The sequence below is a fragment of the Paramormyrops kingsleyae genome, unplaced genomic scaffold (genome assembly GCF_048594095.1).
Source record: "Paramormyrops kingsleyae isolate MSU_618 unplaced genomic scaffold, PKINGS_0.4 ups39, whole genome shotgun sequence".
NCBI classification, from domain to species: Eukaryota; Metazoa; Chordata; class Actinopteri; order Osteoglossiformes; family Mormyridae; genus Paramormyrops; species Paramormyrops kingsleyae.
The window spans coordinates 219,332-235,458 of record NW_027325977.1 but is presented as its reverse complement, the minus strand read 5'-3'; the positions used below and the strand labels follow the sequence as shown (position 1 = coordinate 235,458).

Genomic DNA, 16,127 nt, shown 5'->3' with positions numbered 1-16,127 from the left:
GGCGACAGCACTATAGACTGTGCAAATCAAAATAAAAATAGAATTAAGAATAAGTCAACAGTTAAAAATCTTACAATAAACTGAAAAGCTACAATAACTAAAAAATGTATACATAAAAGAATTACAGAAGTACTAATATAGGAAATAAACTTAAGGTTAAAAACTGTACATGTGTATATGATGATAGAGCTTTGTATTTAAAGTGCAGGTGACATAAGTATAAATCTAAATATATAATTATAAGCAGCAGACATAAACATGTACACTTACACACATCCAAGGCCGGAATTGAACTCAAAACCCTAGATCCCCTGGGTCGGCTGTAGTGCTGATCACTGAGCCCCAGTGCTGCTCAGAGCTTTATAAAAATACTTATGCAGATATTAAAGCGTCTCAGGGTAACTCACCCTGTAAGGTCATTAAAGAGCAGGTTCGTCTCGGCTGGGGAGTGTCAAGTAAAAACTATTTGTGTTTCTGACTAGGACAAGGAAACAACAAAATAACTGATATTTCAGCAATATGCTGCATGTCTTATTGTGCTTACAAATGTTTATTTTGATATTTCATTTGATATACCTGTGTATGGTGTATGTATTTATATCTTAACACGTTTCCTTTTCCAGACTGGACAGCTGTAGACTCACAGAGACTTGCTGTGAAGTGTTGGCTTCAGCTCTCAGATCAAACTCCTCTCAGCTGAGAGAGCTGGACCTGAGTGACAATGACCTGCAGGATTCAGGGGTGAAGCTGCTCTCTGCTGGACTGGGGGATTCACACTGTACACTGGAGATACTGAGGTCAATATTACTGGGTATTCCACAGTGTAATGTGTAATTACTGAAATATTTATTGAAGTCGTCACATTTACTTTAAAGTAATACTCATAGTGGTGAGGTGATTTTATTTATTGGAGAGATATTGTCTGTCTCTCTGCAGGCTGTCATTCTGTAGAGTCACAGAAGAAGGCTGTTCTTCCCTGGCTTCAGCTCTCAGATCAAACTCCTCTCAGCTGAGAGAGCTGGACCTGAGTGACAATGACCTGCAGGATTCAGGGGTGAAGCTGCTCTCTGCTGGACTGGGGGATTCACACTGTACACTGGAGATACTGAGGTCAATATTACTGGGTGTTCCACAGTGTAATGTGTAATTACTGAAATATTTATTGAAGTCGTCACATTTACTTAAAAGTAATACTCATAGTGGTGAGGTGATTTTATTTATTGGAGAGATATTGTCTGTCTCTCTGCAGGCTGTCATTCTGTAGAGTCACAGAAGAAGGCTGTTCTTCCCTGGCTTCAGCTCTGAGGTCAAACCCCTCACACCTGAGAGAGCTGGACCTGAGCTACAATCAACCAGGAGACTCCGGAGTGAAGCTGCTCTCTGCTCTACTGGAGGATCCCAGCTGTAAACTGGAGAAACTGAAGTGAGTACAGAATGTGTGTCTGCTCCTGCTATAGACTCATGTATGTGGAGAAAATACAACAATTAAATAAATGGATACAGCAGTACTATGTCATTCTGCTTCTGCTATAGTGTGGACCACAGTGGAGAGTGCAGGACCAGACCAGGGATCCAGAAATGTAAGTTTGTTTGCATGTTTTTATTCTTAATACCGTTAATACTACTTTATGAAAGCATTCACACAGTTATTGTGATGTGTGTTTGTTTATTTTTTTTCTTCTTTTCTTTTTTGGGTTTAAAAATGACTATTTTCTTAAATAACAATGGGAGTCTGGGAACTTCTGTATTAGTACTGTTTTGAGATTTGTTACTATTGTCCTAAGACAGCACCCGTAATCTCCCCAAACTGGCTGTGACACCGAATGTCTCTTCAGTCTGCGCTAGTGATGGGAATTTCGGCTCTTTTTAGTGAGTCAGATCATTTGGCTCAGCTCACCAAGAAGAGCCGGCTCTTCCGGCTCCCAAACGGCTCTTCATTTTATTACTTCTGCCTCAGCCAGATTCAGCGCTGTTATGACGCATGATTGATATGTGTACTAAACCTTATGATTTTCTCAATACCATAATTTTACATCATGTTTGGTATACAAAGATGAAATGTAAAAACCTCAAACACTACTACACGTGTATTGAACATTATATAGTGGAAAATCAGTTTTTGTCTTTGATACCATTAACAGTCAAATAACATAAATAACGAATAACAATAAAGAAATTATAAAGAAATTACAATGTGCAAAACACCAGCATCCAACAGTTTTAGTATCTATCCACTTTAACAACTATCTATCACCTTTCTAACAGTCTAACATTTTAACATTTTCTTTGGGGCAGAAAGGCTAAGTGCCTCAGCTTAGACGGCCTATCCGGCTTCTTTTTCCTTTCACCTGCACTGTTGGACGCGCAGTTCTTAAGTATCTGTGAAGGTTGTTTGTGGATCCTGATCTAAATGACAGCTTCATCTTGCAAACTGTGCATTGTGGCTTTGAGTTATCATAGCTATTAAAATGCATCAAAATGTCGCTTCGTTTCCAACTATCACTCATCTTGTCTACTATTCGCGCACCACACTCCCTCTTTCTCTCCTCCTTTCCCTCCCTCCTGCTCTGTACCTGTATTCCGTCAGCACGCGCACCCGCCCCCTTGTCTGACTCATCACGTGATGGTACTCTGTCCTTCTACAGAGTCTCCTCTGATGGACTGACCCTCCTGTACAGCTTCACCTCCTCATTCACTGAACCCCTCTGTCCAGGGTTTGGGGTTTATTATACAAACTCCTCCGTGTCCCTGTGCATGCTGGGATAGCTCACTGTGTGCTGGAGGAATCATTTTTACCTTATCAGAGTGTCACATGTCTCTGCTTCTCCGTGGCAAAAAGGTAAAATCTCTGCTTTTTAACCAGTATAACCCTTTTTACTCTGACTGAAGTGTGACATATTTTAGATAAAATAAGTGACTGGGTTCAGCAAACTGAACAAACAGGCAAAATGCCTGTTTTTCTGTCTGATTAAAATGTAATGAAATGTAATCATGTTGAGTGGGGGGGCATTTCCACTCCCCTGTATATTTACATTTTATATATTTCTGTCTGTATATTGTATTTGCTACCTGTACACTGACAATAAAGGCTTCATATTGTATCCTATTAATGTCCTGTTTCAGCTCCACTCAAAGCGTGAGGTAACTGGGTAACATAAATCATATAATACAATTAAATAAATACACTTTACTGTAATTGAACATAACTAACAGCATTAGATTAAATCAGCATATATAATAACCATGTAAAAAGAGACGGGAGACATAACAGCGAAAATTAAAAACAAAAGTCATAAATCACATCAGTAACATACATTAGATTAAATTAGCAAAATACAACAAGCAACAATAAAATATTCCTAACTAAACCTGTGAACCTGACAACCGACAAGCTAATTAGCAAACCGCGTCTCTCTCACCACGTTAAAATTCGGGAGAAGACTCATTAAAAGCCGAACTAAGTCCTTACTACGTAAGTAAATAATTACACAAGTAATTAAAAACAAAGCGTAACACATTTTAATTTGTCATTAAATATACGTTTAACTTCAGACGGCTGAACCTCACGTCCGCCCCCTACTGCCGTCCTGAGGTAACTGCGGGTTTCCCGTCGGTCGCAGCACGCGAGATGCTGCGGTCCCTCAGTTAATAATTTAGGAATAAGATTATCAGATGCAATATATCCCACAAAACACTCACAGTGGCATTGCAGCAATACAGATATACCCCTGAACGCAATGGCTCTGACGTCCCTCTTCTTCCTCTGGTGACGAGCTATTGGCCTCTTGCAAAATGATATCAGCTACATCACTGATACACTGAGCATCTAAATAATAATTTGTTTTGTTTCCAAACTTTTCACTGACCCTGCAAAGATATTTCTTGTCATCCTCAAAGAAATAATAAAAACATTTAAATGGCTTTCAATAATTTATTTCAAAGTATTTGATAATATAGGCTTGATTAATTTTGATATTAATATTGAATTCTGAATATGTTTATTCTGGTCTTTAAGTTTAGGGAGGGGCTGTGTCTAGTCTGAGAGTGGGGGCAGATTTCACTTTGGGGGATAAATGTCAGAAGGGGTGAGTGTGGTCAGACAATTTTTAGGCCACTTTATTTCACTTTGTGTGACTGTTTTTGGAATGTGAATCTCTTTTGGTGGAAGTGTGTTCAAAATGGCCACAGTCTTTGTCGGAGAGAGTGATCAGCCCCCCCCCCCCCCCCCGGCTGCTGGCCCACAGAGTATGAGACACGCGCTGTTTTACTTGTACAAGGGGAGCCACACCTTCTACAGTGAGTTACAGTGATGGCTTCCAAGGTGTGGCCCCTGACAGAGTTTATTTATACTATAAGGTAAACATACTGATCAGGTTACATTGTGGGTGTGAACAACATTTGGAATGGGATAGGATGCAATGGGAAAGTGGGAGTGGGAACAGGAACAACAGAACGTACAGCAGAGGTGGGCTCATCTGCTGCACGTGATGGAAAATTACTGGTAAACACTTACACAGTGGTTTCATGAAACAAGTTATGCATTCTTCAGAATACACGTGAGTGATAATATATATACAATTTCAACCCAACAGTCTTGTTTGGATAAGAGTCCAATCCGCATGGAGCACTTTGAGCAGAGTGAGGACGCCGCCATTTAGGAGATATCAAAGAACAAACTCCCCTGGCTCAGAAAAAGGAGGGAAAACAGGGGAAGCTGATGATTCTCCCTGAGCATCGCAAGGTGGAGAAACGAGGATGCAGGAGAGGATTGCCACCCTGGGCAGCAGGTTGCAGGGGGGGCGACGACCCCCAGCTCCTCAGGCAGCGGCAGGCTGGGGGGCCCCGCGTGTGAAAATGACCCTTGTTCTTCACCCTCTGTAATGTTTGTATTCTTCCATTTTCATGTCTGTCGTAAGATAGAAATATCATCAGCACTCATACTCACTCACTGTAAATTCTCTGGTGTAGGAAAAATTAGCTCAAGTAAATTTTAATGTCTCCACCAATGTGTAGGGAAATTAAAATTTTTTTTATTAATTATTATTTAATGATGATTATCAACTAATTGTTATGCTGAATGGTTGATTACTTCAAACTCAATTGTGGAATCCCTGTGAGTCAAAAAGGTCAGATGACAAAGATCAGATAAGGGCCAACAGAGGAATGTAAAAAGGGGGGGTTGTTAAGCAAAGACTGAAAAAACCTCTGATAGTTAGGAGACCCACTGAGATACCTGGTTACATTATTTAACTTTCATGATTCCTCTGGGAAACCATGAGAGCATGTATGCAGGTGTAGCTATACATATATATTTATCCATATTTATATAATGGTTTGAGTGAGAAGGTAAAATAGGTGATACTCTGTGAAACACGGTTATAAGGGTGGCAGACAAAACACTAAGACTGTCTAAGGACACAAACAAACATAACCTATATGGATACTGAGACTAGCAACAATAAGTAAACACATATACAGGGTATATACAGGCCAAACTTAAAAGGGAACTTTCTTCAGGGTGTTGGGTGAGTCTGTGGTTTGTAAGGCAGGATGGAAAGGGGTGGGGGGGTGCGTTGCGTAACAAAGTTGAGGGATCCCTTGGGTGGGCATCAGACCACTAAATTGCCGGTCGGGGGCGGGGGAAGGTCCCCTCGATAAATTCTGCTGGCTGGTAAATTTCCCTGCTTAGGATGGGGGTGTTTAAGTGATCGTCAGTTATCATTTGGCACCCCCAGTGCTCCCCCCCCCCCCCCACCCCGCACATGCCCATATTACAAAGTCATCACTCCATAATTAATTATTGATACAGGTATCTTCCATTTATGGTGTAAAGTTTGCGGCCGATTTGTTCACAGTGAACGAGTCCCTTACAGCAGCTACACACTCACGTTCACGTCTCTGCACAGATTTGTTGTTTTCCTTCTGCTGTTTGTCCTCAGAAATGTAAAGCTGCTTCCCTCCTTGACTATGGCCAGTGAGAGCCAGTGAGGCATGTAAGGACCTGCTGTAAGTCAGCATGTGACTGGCTGGAAACTACACCTGCACTGTCAGAAAAAAAAGTACCAATCTGTACGGGCTGTTCCCTCAAGGGTCTGTCCATTGTGTCCTAGCTGTAGGTAAAAGTGCCCTTTAGTCTAATTTAAGGTACAGAAATGGAGTCTGAGGGAGGGAACATTAAGTTTGCACCTTGGGGAACAAAACTGAACCAGGATTGTCCCTCTTTTTTGACAGTCTGGGACTATATATGCCTATAGTGAATGGACCACCGACAGCCTTGGTCACTCCCTTGGGTCTCATTCTTGTTCTGAATGAACTGGTGGATGAGTGGATGAAGATGAGCATCTGTCATTCACCCACTGACTCACAAACTCAGTCCCCTCCTTCAGCATGAATTGAATGGGAAATTTTCTCCAGTTTTAGACAAGATAAGACGTCTCATTCCTAAGATGGTGCCAGTGTGTGTGGCCGGCCGTCTTCCATGATTAGCTCATGTTGGTGTTTTTTTGTTGCTTTTTGCTGGAAATGTTTGCTCCTTACTGGTATATGATCGCCAAGCTCTATTTGATATTCGTTCTGCTACAAAATGCCGGATTATAAACATTAACCGCAGACACGGTGACCTTCCTCTGTTTCACTAGGAGTACCCAATCATCTACGCCGCATTCAGACTTCAATCAAGTGCCTTCTCTTTTCTTTTAGCTCATCGAGATCTACTGGTTAAGGAGGAGGAGTAGCTATAGTTTTTAAAGAGATGTAAGCAATTAATCGATTATCAATTAATTGTCGATAAGAAATTACTCGATTAAAATTAATTAATTGCAATTAATTGTATTTTGAACCCATAATTCCTTGCCAGTCCTCGTGGGGCGCACTTGACGCCAGACGTACTTGACGCACACGCGGGAACACAAGCAAACAACAGATTTACTTGTGCCATTCCAGGCACGTCAGTCCCTTCTGAGAGAGTCTTCTCAGCAGCTGGCCTAACTGTTAACAGGCTGCACACACGACTTACTCCTGACCATGTTGATATGCTAATATTCTTAAACAAAAATAGATAGAGGGATTATAAATACTGCTAATAGTCTACATGTGACACCTTATTTACTTTTCAGAATTTATTTTATTTAATTTTATTACTCTTCAAAGAGAAAGTGCTCTATGTTAAAGTAGCCTAAATTCAGTTTTTTCTATTCAGGAATGTATATTTTATGGTGCTGCTATTTATGTTTCCAATGTCGCAGATGAGCAGCGAGAATTTGTTTTCGTTTTAAGTAGTCTTTCTTATATTTTGATATTTTCTATTCAAAATATGTTTGAAATGCTACCAAATGTTATTCCCTGCCCTCAAGTGAGCTCAGAATAAACCTTTGATTAAGGAATATGATTTGCATTTTTTCTTCATATCATATAGAAGATAGCATTCTATGTTACGTATACAGTAGATGGAACCTATTCAGAGGGAAATTCAGCTTCTCAGAAAAATTGCCGCTTAGCAATTAATCGATCATCGATCGATAAGATGAAACAACTATTGATTAATGAATTACTCGATAATTTGCATCCCTAGTAAACAGTTATCAGCAGTTTTACAATTTTGAGGTGATTATGTTTGAACTGGGCCGCCTAAATCTAGTTTTTATTGCTGTGATTTACCAGCCACCAAAATATATATACAGTAAGAAGGACTTTATTAGTGACTTTTCTAACTTTCTGACTTATTTTATGCCAAAATATGACCGGGTTTTGATTGTGGGTGATTTTAACATAGATATTTGCTGCTTTCCTAAGCCGCTAGTTAAAGACTTCCTGAATCTTACTGAATCTTTTGACCTATAATAGGTCTGTAATAGGTCCTACTCAAGAACATGGCCATACTTTAGACCTTGTACCATCATATGGCCTGTCTGTTTTTAATATGGCAGTTTGTGAGGCTGATTTCTCTGATCATTCCACCATTCTGTTCGAAAGTTATCTTCCGTGTGATGCCCCTAACTTGTGGGGGCTCCCAGTGTTTCTGACAGATGAAGCCTTCTACTGCTACAAAATTTGTAACTGCGTTTAATGATGCTGTTGGACCGTGTTTAGAGAATATTCACTGTACCGATACGGAGGAGCTAACTTCACTTTTGTACTGCACTTGCCAGGATATTTTAGATTGTCATTGCCTCTCTTAAAGTTTGTCCTTCTAAGCCAAAATCGATGCCATGGCTGAATGATATTACTCAAGCTGCCATAGAAGGACAGCGTTCCTGTCCCATGATCCAGGTACACTCCTATCTCAGAAGAGCGGGGGCAAATATAATAGTGTCATCATTATTGTGCCAGAGTGTGTAACTAGAGGGATCACAGTACAAACACCAGGACTTGTTATTGCTTCCAAGCCCACTGTCATTACTCCATCCTATCCTGCTGATCCCTTTATATGTGACGGCTACACCAATCAAATGCCCGCTCCACTCAACCTCCCAGTAGCAGCACCCAGTCAGACCCTCTGTACACAGCACTTGCCGGAGTGAGTCAAAACTCTCCCAGTGATCAGGATATGACTCTGTCTCTCTCTTCCATGTCACCACTCTGTTCCCCTCAGACAGTTGGAGGTGTCTGTTTGCTGTGTTGGGGTCCAGAACGAGCCAACAGGAGTCTGATGGAGTAGAAGAGGTGGTTTGGTTTTAAGTCTATTTCATACTGTGCACAGACTTCTACACACATATTACGTTTGTCTGTGTGCGCAGACTGTTGTAACTGGTCCATGAGTACAGCAATGATATTCCAGCAGTCCAGCAGGCTAAGAATTCGCTGCAATGTGCAGTCAACACATACCGATGCACTAAAGTCATTGTCACTGTCCGCAGACTGTAACAGTACGAATTGGGCTTTATTCACTCCTTATATTAAGTCAAAGTCAAAGTGAACTTTATTGTCATCTCAGCTATATACATGTATACAGTGAGACGAGACGACGCAGCTCCAGTTCTTACAAAGTACAAATAGGCACAGAGAATAAATATATAAACTATAAATATAAATATAAACTCTAAGCTAGCGTGGAAATTGTGCAATTAGTTAAGGAGGTATTCAGAATATGTGCAAGTATTGCAACAGCAGAGAAACATATTTCAATACTGGGAATGTAATTTTGTGTGGAAATGTGTGCAAATGATTAGTAGCAGTTCAACATGATACAAGGACAGTATTTTTTTTTAAATGCAGTTTTGCACAGTTGTTTTGGTGCATGTAGCAGCATGTGCATTTTAAACAGTGATGTGTAAAGTGCAGATGTGTAAAGTCACAGTAAAGTCACGGTTCACAGTTCAGGTGTGAGTGTGGGTGGGGGTGGGGGGGCAGGCAGCATGATGAGGAGTCTGACGGCTTGTGGGAAGAAGCTCTCACAGTCTGGTCGATCGGGCTTTGATGCTGCGGTAGCGTCTGCCAGATGGGAGTAGTGCAGAGAGTCCGTGTGGGGGGGGAGGAGTCCAGCACGATGCGGGAGGCCTTTCTGATGCAGCGCTTGTGGAAGATCTCCTGCAGTGAGGGGAGAGACGCCCCGATGATGTTACCAGCGGCTTTAACGATCCGCTGCAGGCTCTTCTGGTCAGCAGCACTGGCACTGCCGAACCAGACGGAAATGCAGCTGGTCAGGACGCTCTCTACGCTGCCTCTGTAGAACACGGAGAGGATGGGAGGAGGGAGGTTGGCCCGCTTCAATCGTCTCAGGAAGTGAAGACGCTGCTGAGCCTTTTTGGTGATGGAGGTGGTGTTGGTGGTCCAGGTGAGGTCGTCTGAGATGTGAATTCCTGTGCTCAGTCTGATGGTGCTGGACATTTTGTCGCCGATACGGACGGACTGAGGCCTCTCTGACAGAAAGTCCAGGATCCAGTTACACAGAGAGGTGCTCAGTCCCAGCTCGTTCAGTTTCCTGCTGAGCCTTTGGGGGATGATGGTGTCGAATGCTGAGCTGAAGTCTATGAACAGCATTCTAACATAAGTGTGTCTCTTCTCCAGGTGAGATAGGGAGAGGTGAAGGGCAGAGGATATGGCATCTTCAGTCGGCCTGTTTGATCGATATGCAAACTGTGAGTGAGACATTTTGCAATTTCATGAAAAATATTGGCTCATTTTGAATTTCATGACAGAAACACGTCTCAAAAAAGTTGGGAGGGGGGCAATAAGAGGCTGGAAAAGTTAGTGGTACAAAAACCCAACAGCTGGATATAAATATTACCAATACATAATATTTGTTTGAGTAAGTGTATACTATATCTTTAATATTAAAAGTCTTGTGTTTGAGTAAGTGTACACTATATCTTTAATATTAAAAGTCTTGTGTTTGAGTAAGTGTACACTATATCTTTAATATTAAAAGTCTTGTGTTTGAGTAAGTGTACACTATATTTTTAATATTAAAAGTCTTGGCTTGGGTATGCTGTGCACCTTTTGCATTTTAAATAATGAGTACAATAGTAACTTCTACATACAGTGGCACAATTTATACAGTATATATAAAGGTCTTGATAGGACCAATTATTTTGACATGGAAAGTGTACAGGGCAGTTTGTTTAGAAATTGGTAATAAACAGACTTTTTTATGTTATAGTTCTGGCTAGCAGACTGTGATACAGTTAGGGGTGATATTCTGCCCCTAAGCCTCGCGGATGCGTAGGGGCTGTACTTTATGCTGAAGGAAGAAAAATGCAAACTGCAGAGTGCAATGTATGTAAGGCTAATGCTGAACACAATCAGATTTATACAAACTAGATGTCTTCAGACTTGCATTCTTTCAAAATTTTGGTGTCACAGCACCGGGCGGAATTGGAGCGAGGGCGAGGCATGGTGCAGGCAGGAAGGGAATATGGACGACCCCCTAGCGACTCACAGGAACACGGGGGTTTATTAAACAACACTGAACACACAAAAAACACTACAAAATAAATGGACCGCGCAGGGTCAAAACTAAACAGGGGATAAACAAAGACTAACTACAAATGGGGCAGAGAAACAAAGAGCAGGCAGGCAGGCAATAAATCACACAACATTCAAACCTCAGTAACATACATCAATAGCGGCTACATCAAACATCACTGACATCCAACAAAATACAATGAAGCACTCAGGGAGGGTGCAGGATAACGAGCAATCAGGAAACACACAAGGGCAGGCAGAAGAACAGGCAACAGGTGGAACTAATAATTAACTCAGGGAGTGGGAGGGGAAAACTAAGACACTGACAGAAACAAGGAAACAGAATCTACACTAGAGGAATAACAGACAGGTAAAAACACAAGCAGGGGCACCAAGCATGAAACCAAATACAAATCACAAGACGCAGGAACTAAAAAACTCATACAAATGAAACAAAATACAAAAACAGAGGAGGTGGGATTCTAACACACAACAGAGGGGTTAACATGCTCAACTCATTGAGCCATGGGGTCAACTGGGAACAGGGGAAACACTACAGACTAGGACAACGGGGGAAGACAGGATGGCCAGTGACACCTGCTGGCCAAACGGAGAGAAGACACAAGACTGGGACAAAACAGGTGCTGACCTTGACATTTGGTTAATTACGCTTAAAAGTTTTATCTGTGCTCCATCGTATATTTTGTACTGGAGACTGACATGTACTTTCTGACTACAAATGGTTAGTTGGGGTATACAATGATATTTTAATGACTGATTTCTTTATTGTATTTAATTTGGCAACAATTGCACAATTTGCAGTTTAAAAAATAGGCCTATTTCTTCTGATTTTTGTGAAAGTTGTTACTGAATAAAACAAAGAAGCAGACCTGTGTAAATCATTTCGTACATGATCACCCATTATGCTCATACACTGTCAGCTGCAGGGATTTGGCAGAGACTGATGGCTGTATGGTGCAGGTTGGTTGTCACCATTGGGTCTCAGTTTAATAGGTGACTTTTTGGGGTTGATATCTGTTACACTGGAGTATGAAACTTTGTCATTTGTTAGAAAGAATATTATTTAAAGGCCATTTGAGAAAGACCTTTCATTTAGATTAACCCCCCTGTTCAGTGCCTTTGTCCCTCCCCTGTGGGAAATCCCTGACTCATTATAACTCACAGTGAATTTAATTTACCACAAACCACTCAAGTCACCCATCTGTGGAAGAACCTCAATTCACACCTGAAATGCTTCTTACAAGCCAGCTGTTATCTTCTCTTCAGGTTCATACTCACTGTGATTGAGGCCACAGCCTCTCTCAGCTCCTGCAGCTCCTTCTCTTTCACTTCAATTCTCTGCTGAAATTCCATCTGGGTTTCACCCATATCTTTCTACATGTAGCAAAAAGATGATGAAATGAGTTTTTTTATTGAAGGTGATCATATTCTTTAATCATCCACTGCAGGATGGAGCCCAGCCTTGTGCCCTATGCTGCCTGGGAAAGGCTCCAGGTCCCCATGACCCTGACCGGGATAAATGGTTAGGAGATTCTCCTCTGCCCTCTCTCATTAACAAGGTGTCTTCTCTCACAGACCTGCCACAGTCTGGCTGTTTTATGTTTACTGCACCATCCTCAGTAAACTCTACACACTGCAGTGTGTGAAAATCCCAGGATGGTGCCGATTTCTGAGATGCTGGAAGCACCATGTTTGACGCTAACAATCACATCATATTTAAAACCTCTTAGCTCACACATCTCAGCCATTCAGCCAGATAATAAGTGATCCTCTTCACCCTGTTTGCTTGCTGCATGCATTCAACTGTAGCCACAGGATTCACTGTTTGATGGAGTTTTCAGTAGAAAATGTGAACTTATAGTAACATCATGACCCAGGTTGGCCCCAGTTAGAACGCAGACTCTGATATAAGTTAAGGTGCTAAAATTTCTCTTTAATCAGTTATAGGATATATTCAGTAACACATTTCTTTACCAAACCAGACTTGATCTCTGCATCTTTAAAGCAGAAATGCTCACCAGTTAAAACAAAATAGTTATAACTTAATAAAATTCATAATTTATATTAGAGAGTTTCTGGCCTGACCTGTATCTCCGCCATTTCTGCAGCAGCTGCGATTGTATCATGGTCTCTGTGTTCAAACGTCTTACAGGAATAAGAGATACACTGCTTGTCGGTACGGCAGTAGCTCTCCAGGGGTTTGTCATGGATGGAACAGACCTTGTCGGGCAGATGTCCAGTAGGATCAGCCAGCTTGTGCTTCTGAAAAGCTGGAGACTCATAGTGAGGCTGGAGGTGAGTTTCACAGTAAGAGGCCAGACACACCAGGCAGAACTTGACTGCTCTGCATTTTCTCCCAGTACAGAAATCACACTCCACATCTCCAGGTCCAGCATAATGGTCAGCAGGAGTAGCTGCTTGTAGTCCAGTCTTCTTCAGTTTCTCCACCACTTCAGCCAGTATGGTGTTTCTGCCCAGAACAGGCCTGGGTGTGAAGGTCTCTCTGCACTGGGGGCAGCTGTAAACTCCAGCATGATCCTCCTGATCCCAGCAGCTCTTAATGCAGCTCATACAGTAACTGTGTCCACAGGGAATAGTCACCGGATCCTTCAGTAGATCCAGACAGATTGGACAGCTTAACTGGTTCTGATTCCCTGTGATACTGGCTTCTGCCATTTTACCACGAACACTGATATGATTCAGTTTAGTTTTCTCTCAGTTTTCTGTGTGTGAGAGTGGGAGGAGCTTCCTGCTTCTCAGGCTGCAGTAGGTGTGGTTTTAGACAGAGGCCAGACTGAGAAGAGCAGTTAGATCAAACTCCACCTTCGTGTCTTAGGAAGGAGAGTCAGGTGACCAGGTTCAGAATGACTATTAATTTGCCACCAGAAAGCTTCCCAGGATGTAACTATGTACATTTTTTTTAGATACTACTAAGTTAAAATATGAACTACACACCTAAAGTAGCAAGACCAGCTTCAGTTAAGCCCAGAAAAATAATGATAAAATACTGGATAAAATATCCAACAGATTTCAATAATCCCCTTATGAAGTATACAGTTATGGGACAGCACAGTATAGGAAGCACAGGGCACAGGGCAGGGACACCCTGGATGGGATGCCAGTCCATCACTGGGCACAGGGCAGGGGACACCCTGGATGGGATGCCAGTCCATCACTGGGCACAGGGCAGGGGACACCCTGGATGGGATGCCAGTCCATCACTGGGCAAACACTCACTCACATGCTGAGGACAATTTAGATACTAATTCACCAAACTGCATGATCTTGGACTGTGGAAGGAAACCTGAGGAAACTCACAGGAACACGGGGAGAACATGCAAGCTGTACATGCAGAACCAGGAGTGGGAACCAGACCCACAAGCCTCCAGGTGTGGCTACAGCGCCACCTACCAAGTCACAGTGCTGTCTGACAGTGCACATGTTTTCAGGAAGGCACCACCTGTGTGCACCTGCAAGCAGTACACTCTCCCATCACCTGGAGGCGCTGTTTCTCATTTACTTGTTGCCACCAATAATAATAAGTCGAGACAGGAGGTGCAGTTTGTATGGAATTTGTCCTACAGCGATGAAGCTTTTGGGTCACGGTACGCATTTGGACATTAAATCATCTGGACATTAAATCTTCAGTAACATGCAAAGAAATACCACAGCATGTCCTGGAGGAGCTGTAGTGTGTGCTGCTGCCCTCCATATGAGTGCTGGACTTCACTGCACTGTAGGTATTCCAGTGAATGCTGCGTATTTCACTGTGTTTCTGTACCTGTACATATTTCACTTATTTGGGCCGGGATTTGTTTTTTTACGTAATTGCACTTTATGTAGCATACTGTTTCCCGAGTAGTCAGTCACTGCGTCAATGAAATTTTCAAGATATCCTGCCTACCCCACTGCCTGCGACGACTCCACTATCTGCGACGCCCTTCTGCCTGTGATGCCTTCCCTGTACGCCCTTCTGCCTGTGATGCCTTCCCTTTATGCCCTTCTGTCTGTGACGCCTTCCCTGTACGCCCTTCTGCCTGTGATGCCTTCCCTTTATGCCCTTCTGTCTGTGACGCCTTCCCTGTACGCCCTTCTGCCTGTGATGCCTTCCCTTTATGCCCTTCTGTCTGTGACGCCTTCCCTGTACGCCCTTCTGCCTGTGATGCCTTCCCTGTACGCCCTTCTGCCTGTGATGCCTTCCCTGTACGCCCTTCTGCCTGTGATGCCTTCCCTGTACGCCCTTCTGCCTGTGATGCCTTCCCTGTATGCCCTTCTGTCTGTGATGCCTTCCCTGTATGCCCTTCTGCCTGTGATGCCTTCCCTGTATGCCCTTCTGCCTGTGATGCCTTCCCTGTACGCCCTTCTGCCTGTGATGCCTTCCCTGTACGCCCTTCTGCCTGTGATGCCTTCCCTGTATGCCCTTCTGCCTGTGATGCCTTCCCTGTACGCCCTTCTGCCTGTGATGCCTTCCCTGTACGCCCTTCTGCCTGTGATGCCTTCCCTGTACGCCCTTCTGCCTGTGATGCCTTCCCTGTATGCCCTTCTGTCTGTGATGCCTTCCCTGTATGCCCTTCTGCCTGTGATGCCTTCCCTGTACGCCCTTCTGCCTGTGATGCCTTCCCTGTACGCCCTTCTGCCTGTGATGCCTTCCCTGTATGCCCTTCTGTCTGTGATGCCTTCCCTGTATGCCCTTCTGCCTGTGATGCCTTCCCTGTACGCCCTTCTGCCTGTGATGCCTTCCCTGTACGCCCTTCTGCCTGTGATGCCTTCCCTGTATGCCCTTCTGTCTGTGATGCCTTCCCTGTATGCCCTTCTGCCTGTGATGCCTTCCCTGTATGCCCTGCATATCACTGTTCGTCCTGCCATCTGAAGCAGCATCACCTTTTGTCTGTCATCACCTTCCTGCCCCCTGCTTTGTATCTCAAATGTAAAGACTGTGAAAATGTGAATTGGGACTTTGAGTTTCCCTGCCAGCCCCTGGAGGATGGGCTCCCCCTCTGAGTCTGGTTAGGATTAGGGCTTCCTCTGCTGCCCCCTGGAGGATGGGCTCCCCCTCTCAGTCTGGTTAGGGTTAGGGCTTCCTCTGCTGCCCCCTGGAGGGTGGGCTCCCCCTTTGAGTCTGGTTAGGGTTAGGGCTTCCTCTGCTGCCCCCTGGAGGATGGGCTCCCCCTCTGATTCTAGTTAGGGTTAGGGCTTCCTCTGCT

The 16,127-nt window shown here is 43.3% G+C and overlaps 1 protein-coding gene across 1 annotated transcript in view; it reads left to right on the top strand.

The window, feature by feature from the left end:
• Positions 1-16,127, top strand: part of LOC140586324 (protein NLRC3-like) — a 62,578-nt gene that overhangs the window by 5,580 nt on the left and 40,871 nt on the right. The window contains exons 4-5 of the mRNA XM_072708125.1: positions 624-797; positions 937-1,110. Of these exons, the coding sequence (XP_072564226.1) occupies positions 624-797; positions 937-1,110 (348 nt within the window). The remainder of the gene's footprint in view (positions 1-623; positions 798-936; positions 1,111-16,127) is intronic.